This window comes from Hippocampus bargibanti, linkage group LG12 (genome assembly GCF_051943395.1).
Source record: "Hippocampus bargibanti isolate YZ-2025 linkage group LG12, ASM5194339v1, whole genome shotgun sequence".
Classification (NCBI taxonomy): Eukaryota; Metazoa; Chordata; class Actinopteri; order Syngnathiformes; family Syngnathidae; genus Hippocampus; species Hippocampus bargibanti.
The window spans coordinates 15,440,492-15,459,054 of NC_142745.1; the positions used below are offsets into that span (position 1 = coordinate 15,440,492).

The window sequence follows — 18,563 nt, forward strand, 5'->3', positions numbered from 1 at the left end:
CCTCGCAGGTGCTGGTCGTTATAATCAATGACACTTAAAAAGACACCTGGCACGATCATCCGGTGCCGATTCATTGTTTGTTTGCTGCTTGGTTGCAGCATGCATTGTGTACGTGTTTGTTTAACCTTGGCGGACTTTTACACTTGGTTTTCTTTTGCTGCTTTGTATTTTTTCCATTCAGATCATTTTGATGTTTTACATTTTGTTCCTGCTGACTTTATTTTAATACAATTTGTCAAACAACCTCCTGCTCCCTCCTGCCTGCTTTTTGGGATCCGAACCCGCCATCACCACCTCGCAAACCGTGACAGTTTTTATATTTCTTAGTTTTATTATTTTTATTTGTTATATCTTTTTATTGTTATTTTTATTATTTCAGTATTTTGATTAGTTTTATTAATGTAATTATTATATTCATGTTTTAATTTTTAATATATTTATTTTTTTCTATTATTGTAATTATTTGATTATTTTTACTGTTATTTTAGTTTTTTTATTATTTTGGATAATTGTTATGATTTTTATTACTTGTATTCATTCATTAATTCATTCATTCATCTTCCTGACCATTTTATCCTCATTAGGGTCGCGGGGGTTGCTGGAACCTATCTCAGCAGTCTTTGGGCACTCGGCAGGGGACACCCTGAATTGGTTGCCAGCAAATCGCAGGGCACACAGAGACAAACAACAATTCACTCTCACACCAGGGGACAATTTCAAGTGGTCGATCTGCCTGCCATGCATGTTTGCCACTTGATACCCCGGGCCGCCCTATTAATTTTATTAATTGTATTAATTTTATTAATTTTATTATGATGATGATGACTAAAAAACAGGCTTTACTCAAATGCGTCAAACATAACTATTTACACTTTGGGATGGTGGGTGTGGGGGAGAGGCATACCTCAATAAGTGGCCCGTCAGATCGTATGATCTTGATCACCACCACCATGGGGATGCAGATCATGGAAGCCAAGGCCAAAGTCCAGCCCACTCCGATGGCCCAGTCGGGATATTCGTACACTTTGTTGTACGTCAGCGGCTTGTATTTGACCAGGGAGAAAATAAAGCAGCCCTGCAAACACACCAACCGGTGAAAACAAAGTAATAGAACATTTTCTCCCTGATGACTGATGTGACAAGTCGGGAGTGGTGCCCCTAATCGTGATCTTCCACTCAAAAGCTGTGCAGAACTCATGTGATGCTGCAATTTCCGTTTCATTTCCAGTTTTCAATGACTGTGAAATGTTCAGCGCTTACCACACACAAGCAGGGAGTGATGACAGACCAGCTCCACTTCATCCATGGGTTTGGTCGGTAGCCGATCATGTCCTCCACAGCATCGTAGAAGTTATCAACGCCTGCACCAAAACACAAAGCGCACTGATCGAAAAAGATAGTATTTCACCCATTTAAATCATTCAAAATTATCATTTTTCAAATGGGATTCTCAAATGTTAGGATTTGAAGATGTTAGCGCTTTTATGTTAGTTGACCAACTACAGTATGTTCAAATGTTGATGTTTTAAAAGCTTCGTTTTTAATAATGCGATTTCTCAAAAGATAGAATTTCTAAATGTGAGTACAGTAAAGTCTCGTTATATCGATATCGGTTATATCGATAGTACTGCTTATTACGATACTATTTCCATTTCCCGGCAAATTTCTAGTCTTTTATGATATAATTAGTTCCAGTTAGTACAATACCCGGTTATTACGATAATCCGGTTACTCCGGCCCTTTTCATCTCCCGCCAGCCAATTGGGTCTGCTTAATTCGACACAAAAGCAGCTTAAAGCTGAATCGATATTTGCTGAAGGGTTTCTATACAGTACTGCCATTAGCGATATCTGTATCAGTCACACCGTTGGTCACGTGACCAGCATTCGTGTCTTGCACATTGTAGCAGAGCTGCAATAACATCTGAAACATACTGTAGTCTTCTTCTACAGTATACAATTGTTCAACACCAATTTCAACCATGGGGAAACGTAAGAATTGTGATATCGGAACGAAGTACAAGGCAATAGTGGCTGTGGAGGAGAATCCAACAAGGAGCAAATCCTCCATTGCAAAAGAGTTTGACGTCCCGCGGAATACTTTATCAACGTAAGTAATGTAAACGTTGCAGTTTTTGTTTTCCATACATGTATTTAATCGTGTTGTATTCAGATATCTTTCAGATACATTGATAGTCCGGTTATATCAATATTTTTTTGGACGCCCGAGAATATCGATATAACGAGACTTTACTGTATTTTCAAAAGATGGTGCCGGCAAACGGTTAGCAATTCTAAAAAAAATTGCCGTTTTAAAAACACCAGCAGGTTTTTTCAATCCTCAACCGTGATTACCATTTTCAGTTATCAGTAGTGTAACTGGCGGGTATTGTTATTGGTTGCCATGACAACAAAAATATTAGTTATTTGGTCTTGTTCTGTGAAAGTGTTTAACGGTATTATGCGAACCTTTATATGTGTGTTTTTCTTAAAATTGTCTTCAATACTTTATTCATAATGTTTTGTCATTATCACTTCCACTTCCGTGTCATGTGTTTCAATGTACGAGAGTAATCGCTAGAGAGAGACAGAACCAGAGTAACTGCTCAAGAGACAGAACCAGAATAACCGCTAGAGAGAGAAAACAGCAGTCTAAAGTCTACGTAAAAGTTTATCTACTTTCGGTTAATAAGGTGCACACGGTACGTTATTAATTTGCTTACTTACTGTATGTCTTGTCGAACTTATTGTAATGTTAATTGTCGTTTTTAAATGTCCTTTATAGTTCTCATGGTGTTCCAAATGTTCCACAATAAACGTTTGTGACATCAGTACGAAGCGTCATCCTTGACCGGGGTAGATACAAGTAGTTTCAAAAGCTAGCAGTGGAAACGGTTAGCACAATGGTGTCAAAGTCATTTTTTCGCCCGGGCCACATTGCTCTTACGGTTTCCTCTCAGGGGCTGTTATGAATTGAGGGAAGCCATTCGAATGTTTCATCCCTTCCACATATTACATGTAGAGCGGACAACAAATTGATGAATAACTAATTTTCAAATATTAACTCATGAATAATGACTGTTATTGTGGTTTACATGTGACCATTTGGAATTTTGGTTCAGACTTTATTAAGCATCAGGGAAGTTGACATGCTTGATTTGCTTGTGCGGGCCAAATGAAATGATGTGGTGGTTTTTTTTCCCGGTCCTTGACTTTGACACCTGTGGGTTACTACTATTAAATCTTGACATTTCAAGAATTTAGTGTTTAAATGTTAGCATGACTGTTTTCAGATGCGTTCATCGTTGAACATTTCCAAATGTTAGCATTTCAAAATATTTGTTTCCAAATGTTTGCCTTTTTTAAAATGTTATTAACAGTGTTTGAAATAACATCTGCTCAGAGGCCCGGGGCGTACAACTTTTACGTCGGGCGTACAACTTTCAAAACGTCTCGGCCCAGGTGGCCGACAACTTCTTCAAGAAGCACTCAAGTACACTTTTCAGTCAGTCCGAAGCACGAAACAGGCTTCTGATTGGCTGCCGTATGCAAATTGCCAAACAAACATTCGTTTGGCAATTGGCCACTTAGAAAGGAGTCCACGTGGCTTTGAGCAGACAACGCAACACAAACATTGCCTTGTGCACCATGACGACAAACGACAACTGGACCAAAATCTTCAGCGAAGGATATTTACCATTAATTAAGCAAGGGAGCATTTGTGGTAGTTACTTCCTTAATTACAAAAATCCTTATACTTCGCAAAACAATGTTTTTTTTTTGCGATTGTGAAAAATGGGGCAGACAACTTTTCCGAGTTGTCTGCCCAGGTGTCCACTAACTTTTTGTCATGAGTTTCAGACACTGTTATTAACCATTTTGTAAAGGTAGAATAATTTTAATTTTACCGGGTAAACATCTGGCCTGTGCTCGTACTCACCATAAACCCAGGCAACAGCTACACATTCAAAGAATGCCACCCACAGAAGGCACACACCGCTCGCTGCATAGTAGTCAAACAGCTGGAACACATACATGCCACCCTAAGGACACACAAACACAAACAGGTTAGTGACTTTTAATTTAGCGACAATTTTTAACCGTTGGCATGGAGAGAATGTTCGCACATAGATTTATTATTCCATTCTGTAATTTATTTTTTGTTGTTGTTTTTGACAGGAGCATCTCGAGGATCCGAAATGTGCCAAAGGGTACACAAACATTTCTGTTTGTTTGGAGCTCCTAATCGATAACATGACAAAAATACGGCAAAAGTAAAGTGTTTTTTTTCCCCCTCCAAAATGTATGTGCGTCATCAGGGCCATGAAACGGATAGTGGCGATAATATTCAAGGTGACATTAGCAATCTTCCTCAAGGAAATCAAATTTGGATTAAGTGGGCCACGGGCTGCGAAATGTCTTCTGTGACTTTGACCGCTGAAGCCGTTTAGTTGAGCAGGCTGGAAAGCGCAAAGCCTAATGACGCGGGGATGAGACCCTGGTGGAGCCATCTTGTCCTCTGGAGAAACAACCAGCAGCATCGGAGGCGTAACAGTGGAGCCGACGATTACGGGCACTACAAAACTTCAGCCCAGAAGAGCCATTTGTGCGTTTACGAAGTGATGAAGTTGCGGCTTTGGAAGAATGGTGAGAACGACGCTGACTGACTCAGACGTTTGTAGCATAGCAACCGGCAACAGTGTGCGTGTGTGTGTGTGTGTGTGTGTGTGTGTGTGTGTGTTTGTGTGTGTGTGTGCGTGTGTGTGTGTGTGTGTGTGTTTGTATGATTAGTCTTGTGAGGACCACTAACATTTTAGACCATACGTAGTGAGGACATTTTTGAAAAGTGAGGACCTTTTGGCCGGTCCTCAAAAGTTTTTCATTCTAGAGGCTTCTAGAGGGTTTATATATGCATCTGCTAAAGTTTCAGAAAGCTCCTCAGAAATTCACCCAAAATGTTTTTTGGTGTGTATTTTCATTTCACTTGGATACACACACTTTTTATTCACTGTGTGTGTGTGTGCGTGCGCATGGTTAATGAGAAGAAAAAGTTCATACCACAAAAAGTAAAACGATATTTTAACCAAAATCACTACATGGGTGAGGACTTTGAATGTACCCATTCAGAAAACTCACTCCTGCTGTTATTTCAGTTTCAAGTCCACTTTTTATTGCTTTGTTTTTAAAGAAGTTAAAATGGGAAATGCGGTGACATTTAGTGCTCAAATGGAACACTGGTTCTTCTCTAAACTTATCAGCAATGGTGGTCCTCGCTCCTTATCTGGAGTTATCCGGACCTCACAAAACCGTTGAAACAGGAATGCGTGTGTGTGTGTGTGTGTGTGTGTGTGTGTGTGTGTGTGTGTGTGTGTGTGTGTGTGTGTGTGTCTGTGTGTGTGCGTGTGCGTGTGTGCGTTACCTTGGTAACCATGGTGAGTGCCAGCAGGTAGCTGATGCAGCATATGATAGCGATGAAGACCTCTCTGCGGTAACCCTTCCGTAGGAAGGACGGATACAGATCCACCAGTGATGTGATCTGCCCTTCCACCTCCACAAACTGCGCGCATGCACACACACACACACACACACACAAATTGCATCACATGTTATATTACCTCCATTAAATGTTTTTTTTAGCTTAACACTCCTTTATCGCGAGCCATTTTCAGACCCGCCTTGACCCAAACACTAAAGAAGTGTGAATCTCCCATCGAGTCCCAACTTGAAGCCATGTGCAAAACCATGGCGGAGCTTTTTCATGTGAGCAAAAACTCGAAGGTGTTCGTTGCATTTGGATTTTGCACGTGCGATGAAGGCACATGGCTCACCTGACTGTCGAGGCCAAGCAGCAGGAGCATGATGAAGAAGAGGATGGCCCAGAGTGTGGGGAAAGGCATCATGGTTACAGCTTTGGGGTAGGCAATGAAGGCCAAGCCGGGACCTGAGTAGTGGAAATGGCGATATGGGAAAACAGGATATGACATCAGCAGCATGTGACTAGACGGTTCTATTTGCTCAAAGGGATATCTGACAGGAATACGGATGCAAATATCTTTATTGTCCATATCAAACAAATGAAGCCAAAACATTGCCTGTTCTTGAGGATGACAAGGGTGTAATCCAATCACAGTGTTTTGCTTGCATCTTGTACAGATAGTGAGCAAACGATGCGTAGATCCCAATAATTAATCTTTCGTTCGGATACGCTGCTGGCATGGCCACTCTAGAGCGCCACGTTGTTAGCCATATTTGCATGCAGAGAAAGAACGGGGCGGGTTTGTTTTTGCTAAAGTTCAATTTCACAGCTGGCATATGTGACTGGGGCTTCAAGTAGGCATGGCTGCTTTAGATCGCCTTATTGTAGCAACATGGAAAAGGCCCAGAATGAGCCATATATACGACATACTGTATTATGTTTTTGTGGCTCAAACTTAGAGGGCTGTGAAGGTGTAAGAAAGATTCTACATTTTTTCCCAGGTTGTATTTGAGGTATTTGATAGACAGTTGCGTGGGGTGTTTCAGCATTTTCAGAAACCTCACACACGTCATATGAGAACAGAAACACTTGCTGATTAAAAATAAAATCAATACTAATTGAAATTGATCAGAGTTGTCAAAGGAATTTCACAACATACCTGACTCTGCCACATCCGCAATGTCCACCCCTTGCTCTTGTGCCATAAAGCCAAGGACGGAAAATATTGCGAAGCCTGACACAAAACTGGTGCCACTGTTGAGAGCTCCCAGCAGCAAACAGTCCCTGTTACACACGTGGCATCAACAAATCGATGAAAATCAAAGCCCCTCATAACCCCCCTAATAAAGCACTCCAGTGCCCCCTCCTGACCTGTAGCAGTTGTATTTGTACTTGTTGTAACTGCCGAGGGACGTCATGGCGCCCAAACAGATAGCATAGGAGAAGAAGATCTGGGTGCCGGCGTCGATCCACACCTGACAGAAGAATACATGGACGGAAAAGACAGGAGGGACTGAGTGATACTAACTCGTCGCTACTTGTAGCACCTTGTAGCATAATACCACGGTCCAATAACGAGTAACATAGTAATTGGTGACAAACTGGAAGTAGTACAAGAGTAACAAGTGACATGAGGTACTATATCAGTCTACCACGATAACTAATACCGCTACGGTATTTCAACAATAATAGCCAGTAACTGGTTATTGGTAGAATAGTAGCATGATAACATGCTAGCTCGTACCTCTGCATCCTTCAGGCGGGTGAGGTCGGGGTACAAGTAGAACTTAATCCCCTCAGCGGCCCCGGGCAAGGTGACGCCACGGATCAACAGAACGATGAGCATGACGAACGGGAATGTGGCCGTGATGTACACCACCTGGAGGCAAGGTATCGTCAGGAAGTCGTTCTCGTGTTGTCGCATTTTGACCGAGCCCATTTTCCCGATGCCGTTCAGAGGGGACTACCGACCTTCCCAGTGGATTTGACGCCTTTCCAGATGCAGAAGAAGCAGATGACCCATACCAGCAGTAGACACAGAGCCAGGTCCCACTTGATGGGTCCAATGTCCTCAATACCACTGCTGATGTCTAATACTTTGCGTCTGCATCGTGAAGGACACCAATGATTAACATCTGAACCACAATGCCGTCTTTTGCTGAACCGTATCGCGACTCCAAACGCTAACCCTAAAATTAATACCGAACTCCTAACCTACCAAACAAAAATCAGGACCGCAAAGCTAACTGGATGTCGGACTCAAACGGCAACCTTAATCAAACGAACGCTAACGCTAAAATGAGGTCAGCGCTAAGCTGAACCCATAAAACCTGGACTATAAACTCACACACCCAACAATCAAAAGCCCTAATTGTAACCCCAAGTCTTCTGACCGAGCCTTAAACACCAAACGTACCCCTCAAATCCTAACAGTGAATTGATCTTTGTATAACCGAACTGGATAACTTGAAACCCTAAACTGAACCAGGAATCCACAAATCCGGCGTGAATCTTGACCCCAAATCAAACGGCTCACGCTAAAACCCCTTGGAGTCTACGGAATGTTCATATGCGTACGTACTCCCAGAACTCTGTGACAGGGGAGGTGAAGTTGGAGAAGTTGGAAGGCAACCAGAAGCTTTTGTTCTTGCGGTATGTGTCCTCGATGCAGCGGTCCGTGTTCCAGGACTGGTTGCACTTGGCCCACGGCAGTTCGGGTTGGAAACACTGGAGGAGCAATGGCGAAGAAGGCAGAAACTTTATAAACAAGTGTTTTGCAGAATGTCGCATCGCAAGAGGAGAAGGTCTGCGTCAAAAGGTGTACTTGACACAAAATCAAAGTCATCAAGTTGCTGGAGGCTTTACGCAATTCTCTGGATTTGAAAAGTTGCTGTACTGCCCTGCGCTGCTATTGGCATAAAATGTAGGCAATGTCATTGGCGTGGACTGAAACTTCCAAAGTCCAAATTCGGTTAGATTGGATTTTCCATATGTCTATTCTCTTGGTCGGTCCTTACGTGGGTCTGCTATTTTCATAAATGATGTCTCAATGTCAAGATTTGGAGACACATGTCCAAGCCTTTCAAGTAGAGCGGTTTCTACAGCGGACAGCTTGCGTTGTTGGGGTTACAGATCGGTGTTACAGATCGGTGTAAAAAAGGGTGTGAAGTGCCATACCTGGAATAAGTAGTAGAGTCCCCAGGCCAAGATGACGATGTAATAGATGTTCAGCAGGGACACGATGACTATGGAGGCATAGCCGATTCCTGCCAAGTGCATACGGAATACAGCATGTTAGGAAGCGGCGTCAACATCGGGCTCATCCACGTCGCGTACCGAGCGAGACGGTTTCTTTCGGCGTATTGTTGGCGGCAGGGAGAAGATGGAAAAGACTTTCCTGCGTGGCTCGTATTGCTTTATGGAGATAAACGGAGGGATCTGAGATGTTGATGGAGGCCCGTCTAAGCCTTTATATGGCTGCCGTGACCTCTCGCCCACCTTCTTTACGCTTTGGCACATTGATATGGGCGGAATTCGATGACCATCGCACATAGCTACTTAGGGCAGAGTGTGCGGAGATGCGTGGATGCCGCCTGCGTTATTTACAGGACCAACAACCTTGAAGGCCTGCGCATGAAACGTCCCTGTTTTATCAATCAGCTGTTTTTATAGCTGTTTTTTTGTATCACTGATTACATAAACTTTGGTCAGGAGACGTCCGGGGCAACAAATCGGTTACCGGAGAGTAAGCAATCTGTCGAACGTGGCCATGAAGAACAAGCGCAGGACAACTTCTAACGCCGGAAATCAGAGCAGAATAGCTTCTCTGAAATCAATATTGTCAGCCCATCTCCAGATTTAATGCTGTCAATACAGAGACCCTAAATTCCCAGTACTTCATTTATTTTTTATTACTCAAGTCCCATGATTTCAGTTTATTTTTACGCAAGTCTCAAAGATTCTCCCCTGGACCAAGGTAAAGAAAAGCCACCGGACGTGATGGCATCCCTCCTTGGATTGCCAGATTAAAAATTTAATCAGCTCACACTGTACGCGCCACCCCTGTGCAGCATGTCCAAAAATATAACTCGGAACGTCTCCAAAACAAAGCAAGTACTCAATTTTAGCCATAAGAAGGCCTCTTATCTCCCTTCAAGTATTAACAGCTGTGTTGTGTGTAGAGTGTGTCGCGGCTGTGTACACGTGCCAAGGCCCAATGCTCAAAAGAACGGCCATCATCAAGGTGGTTTGTGTGTGTGTCTGTTTGGGTGTGTGCAAGGCCGATTGCCGAAAAGAATCTCCTTCAAGGTCCTTTGAGCCATCTGTGCGCAAATGAGTGTTGGTGCGTGCGCGCATGCGTACGTGTGCTTGTGTGTCTTTCTGGGCTATGCTCACATGGTCTGATGCTGATCAAACAAACATACACACGCGCAAATTGTGGTCCTCCATGATGTCACTGATGTTTACGACCTCACTTGACCTTGTGGGTGTTGGGCAAAAAAAAAATCATCAAGCTCAGTGATCTGACTTCACTTTTGCTTTTATTGATTTTTACTTCTTCCCATTAAAAATAAGTCACATTCATCTCACTCCAAAACACGTACCCTAACCTGGTGCCCGATCCTAACTTTATAAATGATCCCTAAAATTGTTGATGTAAATTCAATTTCAATTTGCAAGATAGGAGATGTTGCTACCTTCGAGCTGGCCACATTTGTGCTTATGGACCATAAATGTGGCAGGCCATGAAAACTGTCGATGCAGATCAATTCACAAACAAAAGGACAGCAGTTCCCCCCACCTCCTTGCCCAGATGAACTCTATACAGTGATACCTCTACTTGGGAAATGAAATTGAAAATATTGAAAGTAGAGACGTGTTTCCATGTAAATGCCCTAATCCGTTCCAACACCGCCAAAATTCAGACAGAAATGTGAAATGTCTTCTAAAGATTAATTACGTAGCCAAACGTGCAACAAATATGTCTTATGAATTGGATTATTTCACAATAAGTGATAGTTGTGCATAATATAAAAAGCAATGAATAAAGAATCTATGCACACACACACACACACACACACACACACACACACACACACACACGCACACACACACACACACACATACACAGTAAAGGTTGCTCTTATAGCCAATGTGATGAGAGGGATGATTTTGAAAATAGTCTTTCATAACATCAGATAACATTTTACTTCTGAAAAATTCGCATGAAGACATTTGTATATGGAGCAGTATTTTCTTCTCCAAATTCCTTCCTGTAAAAATATAAGTTAAATAATAATAATAACAATAATAATAATAATAATAATAATAATAATAATAATAATAATAATCTCATCTCATCTCATCTCATTTTCCGTACCGCTTATTCCTCATTAGGGTCGCGGGGGTTGCTGGAGCCTATCTCAGCTGTCTTCGGGCATGAGGCGGGGGACACCCTGAATTGGTTGCCAGCCAATCGCAGGGCACACAAAGACATACCACAGTCACTCTCACACTCACCTAGGGACAATTTGGAGTGGTCAATCTGCCTGCCATGCATGTTTTTGGAGTGTGGGAGGAAACCGGAGGACCCGGAGAAAACCCACGCGGGTCCGGGGAGAACATGCAAACTCCACACAGGGAGGCCAGACCGGGACGCGAACCGGCGACCTCTGCACTGTGAAGCCGGTGTGCTAACCACTCGGCTACCGGGCCGCCCTAATAATAATAATAATAATAATAATAATAATAATAATAATAATAATATCTATTATTATTGTTATTACTGTTGTTGTTGTTGTTGTCTCGACATGAGAATTGTGAGATTCTGTCTCAGACCTAGGTAAGGAAAATCTGCCAGCCGTAATGGCCGTTCCAGATGGCCGTTCCAGATGATCCCCTTGTTCATCTTCCCCTTTGCTGACCCTAACTTTAACCCGACAGTAACTTCGAGTAAACGCCACACAAAGCCTTAGCAGAATCCTATTTTCCCTAAACGCTTCAGCTCCTTAAGCCTAATCAACAGCGACCTCGGACACTAAACCCACGGCTAAGACCTGTCGTTTCACGGTATGTTGTCAGAAGAAAAGACGCTAGACCATCCAGCATTTCATTTTTTTCGAGGTACAGTATTTGATTGGCACTTGATAAACTCAACCATTCAAATGTGTCGGGGTTGTCATTCAAATGCTAACCCGCAAATAAAAGCTCATGAGCGATTCTGAAATCCACGAATCCCTGATCCTAAGTCTTGCCCCTTCCCCTCACGTGGATGCGGGTAAAAATGAATTGAAGACAACATCGGAATTTTTCCACTCTACCAGAATTTGCCCCGCCCGTCTTTTTCTCTCACCCCGCCGTTCCGATTTTCTACCCACTCCATCGCTCTCATGTGTTCCCGTGCTGTTGCCTTGGCAACTTGTGATCCAGGACACTCTGTACATCGTGTCAGTCGTTAGTGTGTATTAAGTGTGCGTGTGTGTGTGCGTGTGTGCGTGTGTGTGTGTGTGTGTGTGTGTGTGCGTGTGTGTGTGTGTGTGTGTGTGTGCGTGTGTGTGCGTGCGTGCGTGTGTGTGTGTGCGTGTGTGTGCCTGCGTGTGCGTGCGTGTGTGCGTGTGTGTGTGTGTGTGCGTGTGTGTGCGTGTGTGTGCGTGTGTGTGCGTGTGCGTGCGTGTGTGTGCGCGCGCGCGCGCGCGCGCAGACTAAAATCAAGCGGATAAAACAAGCGATGAAGCGTCATCCCACGTGAATGTCGGAAGGAAGAATTACAGGCGTCATGAATATTAACGAGATCTAGCCGAGCAGACGTGGGTAACGAATACATTGACCCAATTTTGGAAAAGGGGGGTGGAGGGCCTGGTGGGGGGCGTCTCACATGGCGAGACGGGATGCGGCGCGGCAAGGACCAAATTGGCGTTCTTACAAGAAGCTGTTTCAAAGTCGAAATCCAGGCCGCGGCGTTGCATGGCAACAGTGGCGGCGGCTGCGTGATTGGCAGAGAGGACGGCATGCGTCAGGAGCCGAAATGCGGAAGACGCAGGAAGTGGAACATTAACGGTGTTGCGGAAGGACAGTGGAAGTCAAACAATGACTCGGAACAATAACAAAGCCATCGGTCGCCGCTGGAGAGGGGGTGCTCGATGTCTTTGACCTTCATGTTGGCGGGACAGCCTTCATTACTAATTTTCAAAAACGTGAAGCGGTTTTTAAAACTAGATGCATGGATGGCGGCGTACCTGAATCCCCCAACCCCCAATACAACCAAATTCTATTTGAAACCACAACATGAAACAAAGCTCCAAACCTAAGCCAGCCTGCTAACACGGAATCCTGGATCCCTGCCCGAGTCCCAATCCGAAAAATAAACTCATTCCCCAACCTGGACTGCAACCCCTGATCTAAACATGTCACCAAATCTTTTATCAGACATTTATGAGCCCCAATCCAAAAACAAAACCCAAGTTTAGCCAAAAATGGCTAACATCAACCACAAGTCATAATAAGACACATAAGACCCTCAACACTAATGCAAGAACCTGAATCTTGAACACCCTAACCTGGGCACAAATCAAATCTGCTAACTACAACCCAAACCCTAAAACCACTTGAATCCAAACTCAAAACGACCCTAGACCTTAATCTCGAACATAAACCCATGAGTGCAAACACCCTCAAGCTATATTCCTTACCCACAAAGCTCCGAACCTTGACCTAAACCTACTCCGAGCCCGAAGGACTTCTACTACCTGAATCCACTAATCCACACCACAACACAAAGCCCCTCACCATCACTGAAATCCAAACCCGATGTCACGTGCGAGTTGACAGCTGGGGGGCGGGGCTTACTCTCCCTGCCGCCCTCCACCTGCTGTCAATTCTCTAATCACGAAGATGGGGCATTTATATGGTTCGTGGTCACCTCGCCAGTGCCGGATGATTGACTCACCTCGCATCTCTTCCTTCGGTGCGCGAGTGTACCCGGTCCGAGGTGTTCTCCCCCGTGTCCCGTAAGTTTGTCATCTTCCGGGATTGCGTAATTTTGCACCCCCGTGTGCCATTTGCTTTTTGCCGTAGTGGGCAGGTCGGACCACCCCCTGCCTTCCTACTCGCTGTGTTTGTGAATAAACATCCTCCTTGGATAGTCCGTCTCTGTCGCCTGCTTTGGGATCCCAAACATTCCACTACATTCCAATGAGTCAGCTGCCGTCACTCTCGCTCGGAACGTGACACCTGAGGCTTTAAACCAAACTCAAAAATTTGCCCCTAAGCTTCAATCCATCCATTTTACAGACCGCTTTCCCCTCATTAGGGTCGCGGGGGGTGCTGGAGACTATCTCTGCTGTCTTTGGACAGTAGTCAGGGGATACCCTGATTTGGTTGCAAGCCATTTGCAGGGCACACTGAGACAAACAACAATTTGCACTCACACTCACACCGAGGGCCATTTTGGAGTGTTCAATCAGCCTGTCATGCATGGTTTTGGAATGTGTGAGGAAACCGGAGGACCCGGAGAAAACCCACATGGGCCCCTGGACAACATGCAAACTCCACCCAGCCACTCCAACATTTGCACTGTGAAGCCGGCATGCTAACCACTCGACTACCGGGACCCTAAACTTAAAGATTGTACAACAAACCTTCGCAGAAACGCTATACCCGAACATGATCTCCTCACCTAAACCTGAACCAGAATCCAAACCCAATCCGCTAACCCTTCCCCACCCACTCACCCCAACCATGACCGAAAACCCCAAACAATAACCCTTAACGACCCCATCACACCCTAACCCAGACATGGGCAAACTACGGCCCGCGGGCCACATACGGCCCGTTAGGCTTTTTAATCCGGCCCGCCGAACGTGCCCAAAGTATAGTAAAAACAGTGTCTGAAACTCATGACAAAAAGTTAGCAGACAACAGGGAAGGTAAGTAAAAAGTTGCCTGCCCCATTTTTCACAACTTACAAAACAATGAAACAACAAATCACATTAAAAACATTGTCACAAAATAAAGCTTTTTTAAAATCAACAATGTACCTACGACAAATGCTACCTTGCTTAATTTACGGTAAATGTGCAGGGCCGTAAATTTTGCTGCAGTAGTCGATTGTCATTGTGGAGCACAATGCAACGTTTGCATTGCTTCCTACGAACCACTAAGCCCCTTTCATAAGTCTCACGTACACTTTACAGTCACGGTTTAATGTAAATTTACGTTTTGTAGCGTCACATATGTTGTTAGCTTCTTTTGAATCTTTCTTCTGGGCTGAGGTTCTGTGCATCTATTTTGGAAAATGACATGCAATTGCACGACTTTATAACGCTTGCGAAAGTCCGGAAGAGAGAAGCAGGCTTCTGATTGGCTGCCGTGCCGAGTATGCAAATTTCAACTGCAGGTAGCCTATGTCTGTGTGCTCGGCGACGGTACACGTGTATTGTTTGCGCGTGAATGCGAGGGCGTCAGTCGAGAGTTTGTTGAGCGCGCAGTCAGGACAAACCATCTATGATTTGGCGGAATTTAACACAAGTAGGTATTATTGAGCTTGAATATTTCGTTATGTAATAATGTGTTTTGAATGTTGAAAGTGATTCCATTTTTCAATAAATATTGATTTCTTTAACTTTGCCCCTTCAATGAAAATTTATTAAAAACAGACGCAATCTTGATAAATCACAGTGCATATGTTATTTTAATCTATTTCCATTTCCTCCTCCAAGTATCTGCGAAATAGTATGTAAACGCCATATTCCTTGAGGCAAATTTATTAACTGATCAGGGATATTTTTCACATTTGAAAGACAGTTACTAAATTGGGTTGTAGTATTCTTACTGTGCTATGAGGTTTGTACACACTACATTTGAAGGACAACCGGCACCATTTTATTTGTTTCCCACTGACATCAGAAAAACGTTTTATAGCATCTAAAATACCCAAATCAGGCAGGCTGATATTTTTAGTTAAATGAAAAACACCAATAAAAATGACTTCAATGGTCAGTTTCAGAAGGTCCCACACCCTTGTTCGTGACGTCACGCCAAGACGTCTTGCCTTTTATCGAGAATCAAAACAATGGCTTCAGATTCAGAGAAGATGCTTTCTTGTTACTCATCCAGTTATGAATATGATTCAAATAGTTCTGAAAAGGAAAGCATAAATGTTTGCAATTGATTCAAGGAGTCCTCCCATATCAATTCGAGCCGTCAATGACAGCAATGTAGCACCCAAAAAATGCAGAAGATTGCGCCCAAGCTCCGTTGGAAATGGGTTGATTTGTCAGCTGGGAATTTGTGTCAGCGAATATCAAATAGTTGTCTTGGTGCAACACACAACGATTCACCATGGCGTTATTTATGTGTTTTCCTTCTAATTTTGCCATCAACACGAAGTTTTCAGACCAAACAAAGTACCCAAAATGCATTGTGTGTCGCTTTCTCGGTCAGGGGCGGTCCAAACGTGACGTCACATGGGGATCGTCATCAACTCGAAAACAAGACTTCATGAATATTCAGCGCAAGTCTTAAAACGTAAACTATAGCTATATGCTGTGGAATCTTTGTAAAATATGCTCAGTCGAAGTCATTTGAAGTGATATTATACATTATGGACATAACTTGTCCGGTGGCGTCGGTTGTCCTTTAATGCTTTAGGTTTAGTATTTCCGGCCCAAACACTCCCTCCAAATGCTCCTGGCCCGGCCCCCTGTCAAATTTTAGAACCCAATGCGGCCCGCGAGTCAAAAAGTTTGCCCACCCCTGCCCTAACCCCAGATCTAAATCTAAATATCAGAATCAGAATCAGAAAACCTTTATTTGTCCCACAATGGGGAAATTTGCAGTCCACAGCAGCAATTTGAAAGGGGATGGGGTGGGGGTGAACGGATGGAAAAACAAGACATTCTAAGGAGTCCAAGATGGCGCCCGAGTAGGCAGCCGTCAGCAGGTGCTCTGATGAGCCTTGCTGTTTTTGTTGTTTTTGTCTTGTTTTTGTGTTTTCTTTTGTCACTTTGTGTTGTTGTGCGTTGTGTGGAACGGATACGGATTGTTTTTCAGCATTTTTTACCACGGCATTCATCAAGGAGGAGACTGTGCTGAGTGGTTGCGCCTTTTCGGCAGCATGAATATGCCAGTACTGTTTTTGAAAGGGAGGAATGTCGGTGCCATTCGACTGTCATCGCTGGACAGCTCTGCGGCCATTGTGATATATTGCGCCTGTAATGGGCAGCATCTTCACAGCCCCGCTTTGTTCAGTGGAAGGTCGGTGCTGTTGTCTTTTCTACTTTCATTTCTTCCATAACTTTGCTGCTGTGAAATGTAAATTTCTCCACTGCGAGACTAACAAAGGCAAATCCAATCCATAGTAAATTAAAAATGTCAACTGTATACTGTATATTAATCACTAAACCTAGAGTACCACTATGAAATTCGCAAAGGTACCCCTCCTCCTTCCCCATGGTAAAAAAAAATCCACTTTTCAGTCCTCCTAATAATAAGTGTTGTTTCACTCCCAGGAAGATTAAATCCTATTTTGGGCCTTTGAGGACACCGTCCTTGAAGGGGATCTAAAAATGGCCAACATGACTCTCAAGCGCTCAAAGGAAAAAAAAATATCCTTATTTGGAGATGTACCCGTAAAGATGGGGCACAGCTTCCCCCAGCAGGTGATGCCACCCTCTGAGGTGAACTGGCCCAGCGCCACCTCCAAGAAGAAAACCGGGAGGCCTCCACCAAACAGAAAGATGAAGTAGGGGATGAGGAAAGCACCTGAAAGGCAGGAAAAGAGCACCAAAGGGGCTTACGGTTTTTGTTCCTGTCTTATAAGAGGGTCTTCTAAGGGAGCGTCTGCTGGTCTTACCTCCACCATTCTTGTAGCAGAGGTAGGGGAAACGCCAGACGTTCCCTAAACCAACAAATCCTCCAGCGACCGACAAAACAAAGTCCAGCTTGCTGGCCCACTTCTCTCGTTGGGGGTGTTTGCCCTCGGCCTCATCTTCGGGTCGGGTTCCGGGACTTTTGCCGGGGGACGGCTTCAGCGTGTCCTTGTGGAAGTCCTTCAGGCATTGGAGTTTTTCCTTCTGTGCCATTCTTAATGCACAAATACAAACACACACACATACCAAAAAAATCATGACCATAAAAAATTAGCTTGATCGTCAATGTCGTTGTAAATTTAGAAAGCGAACGCCAGCGCAACTATTTTTAGTTTCACATCCCAGAATAACTTAATACATGTGTCACATACATAGCATCAATAGTTTTGACAATATTTAGTTTTTGTGTTTCTGGAAAAATAGACAAATTATTCTAAAAGGTAAATATCGTAAGTTCTAATGAGAAAGCTTAAAAAAGTCTCAAATTTGAAAAATGAAAGTTGAATCTTTTAGGGGAAAAGGTAATACAATTACAGCATCAAAGTCTTGTTTTTTATTTTTATTTTTTTGCGGGAAAATAAATGGTAAATTTACTAGATGAAAGGAATATTTTTGAGACAACGAAAAAATCTTGCACTATTATAAAATTGTTTTTTATTCTTGTTAAATTAAGAAACTGACAAGATACATCTGGGGAGGAAAGATTAATTTTACAAGATTAGGGAGGTATCATGTTCTGAGAAGAAAAGTATCAAAATGAAAAAGTAATTCTATTTTCTTCTTGCCTTTTAAGTCATGGGATTCCAAAATTTGGATTCAAGTACAGTGGGGCCTCGGTTTACGAACACCTTGCCGTACGAACTTTTCGGTTTACGAATGTTAAATTTATGAAAATTAAACCTTGGATTAAGCACTACTTTTCGCGAGACACAACTCCCACCACGGCTGGCGGAGTAATCTTCGGCGGAAGTACACCAAAGCACACGACCGAACAGCGCCCCAGCCGGCCTACCTTTCCACACGCCCTTTCTATGAGTGCACACGTCGATCGTCTTCAATGATAATTTTGCTGTTATGGGACCGAAAAAGACCCCACCACAGGCTCGTGTTCAGCCAAAGACACAAAACCAAATTACAGTCGAGGAGAAGGAGATCATTGAGAAACACAAACGAGGTGTGCATTTGTGGCGTCACAGGTGCGCACCGCGGCTTTCATGTGAA

At 43.6% G+C, this 18,563-nt stretch overlaps 1 protein-coding gene across 1 annotated transcript in view; it reads right to left on the minus strand.

Moving 5' to 3' along the window:
* The window catches only part of LOC148890662 (sodium- and chloride-dependent taurine transporter-like), a 30,820-nt gene that overhangs the window by 4,690 nt on the left and 7,567 nt on the right, over positions 1 to 18,563 (minus strand). The window contains exons 2-14 of the mRNA XM_089009982.1: positions 17,327 to 17,556; positions 17,101 to 17,235; positions 8,653 to 8,741; positions 8,057 to 8,202; positions 7,447 to 7,579; positions 7,220 to 7,354; positions 6,847 to 6,950; positions 6,635 to 6,759; positions 5,828 to 5,940; positions 5,419 to 5,556; positions 3,940 to 4,042; positions 1,261 to 1,361; positions 905 to 1,075 (exon numbers count right to left, since the gene is read on the minus strand). Of these exons, the coding sequence (XP_088866108.1) occupies positions 905 to 1,075; positions 1,261 to 1,361; positions 3,940 to 4,042; positions 5,419 to 5,556; positions 5,828 to 5,940; positions 6,635 to 6,759; positions 6,847 to 6,950; positions 7,220 to 7,354; positions 7,447 to 7,579; positions 8,057 to 8,202; positions 8,653 to 8,741; positions 17,101 to 17,235; positions 17,327 to 17,555 (1,722 nt within the window). The 5' untranslated portion in view covers position 17,556. The remainder of the gene's footprint in view (positions 1 to 904; positions 1,076 to 1,260; positions 1,362 to 3,939; positions 4,043 to 5,418; positions 5,557 to 5,827; positions 5,941 to 6,634; positions 6,760 to 6,846; positions 6,951 to 7,219; positions 7,355 to 7,446; positions 7,580 to 8,056; positions 8,203 to 8,652; positions 8,742 to 17,100; positions 17,236 to 17,326; positions 17,557 to 18,563) is intronic.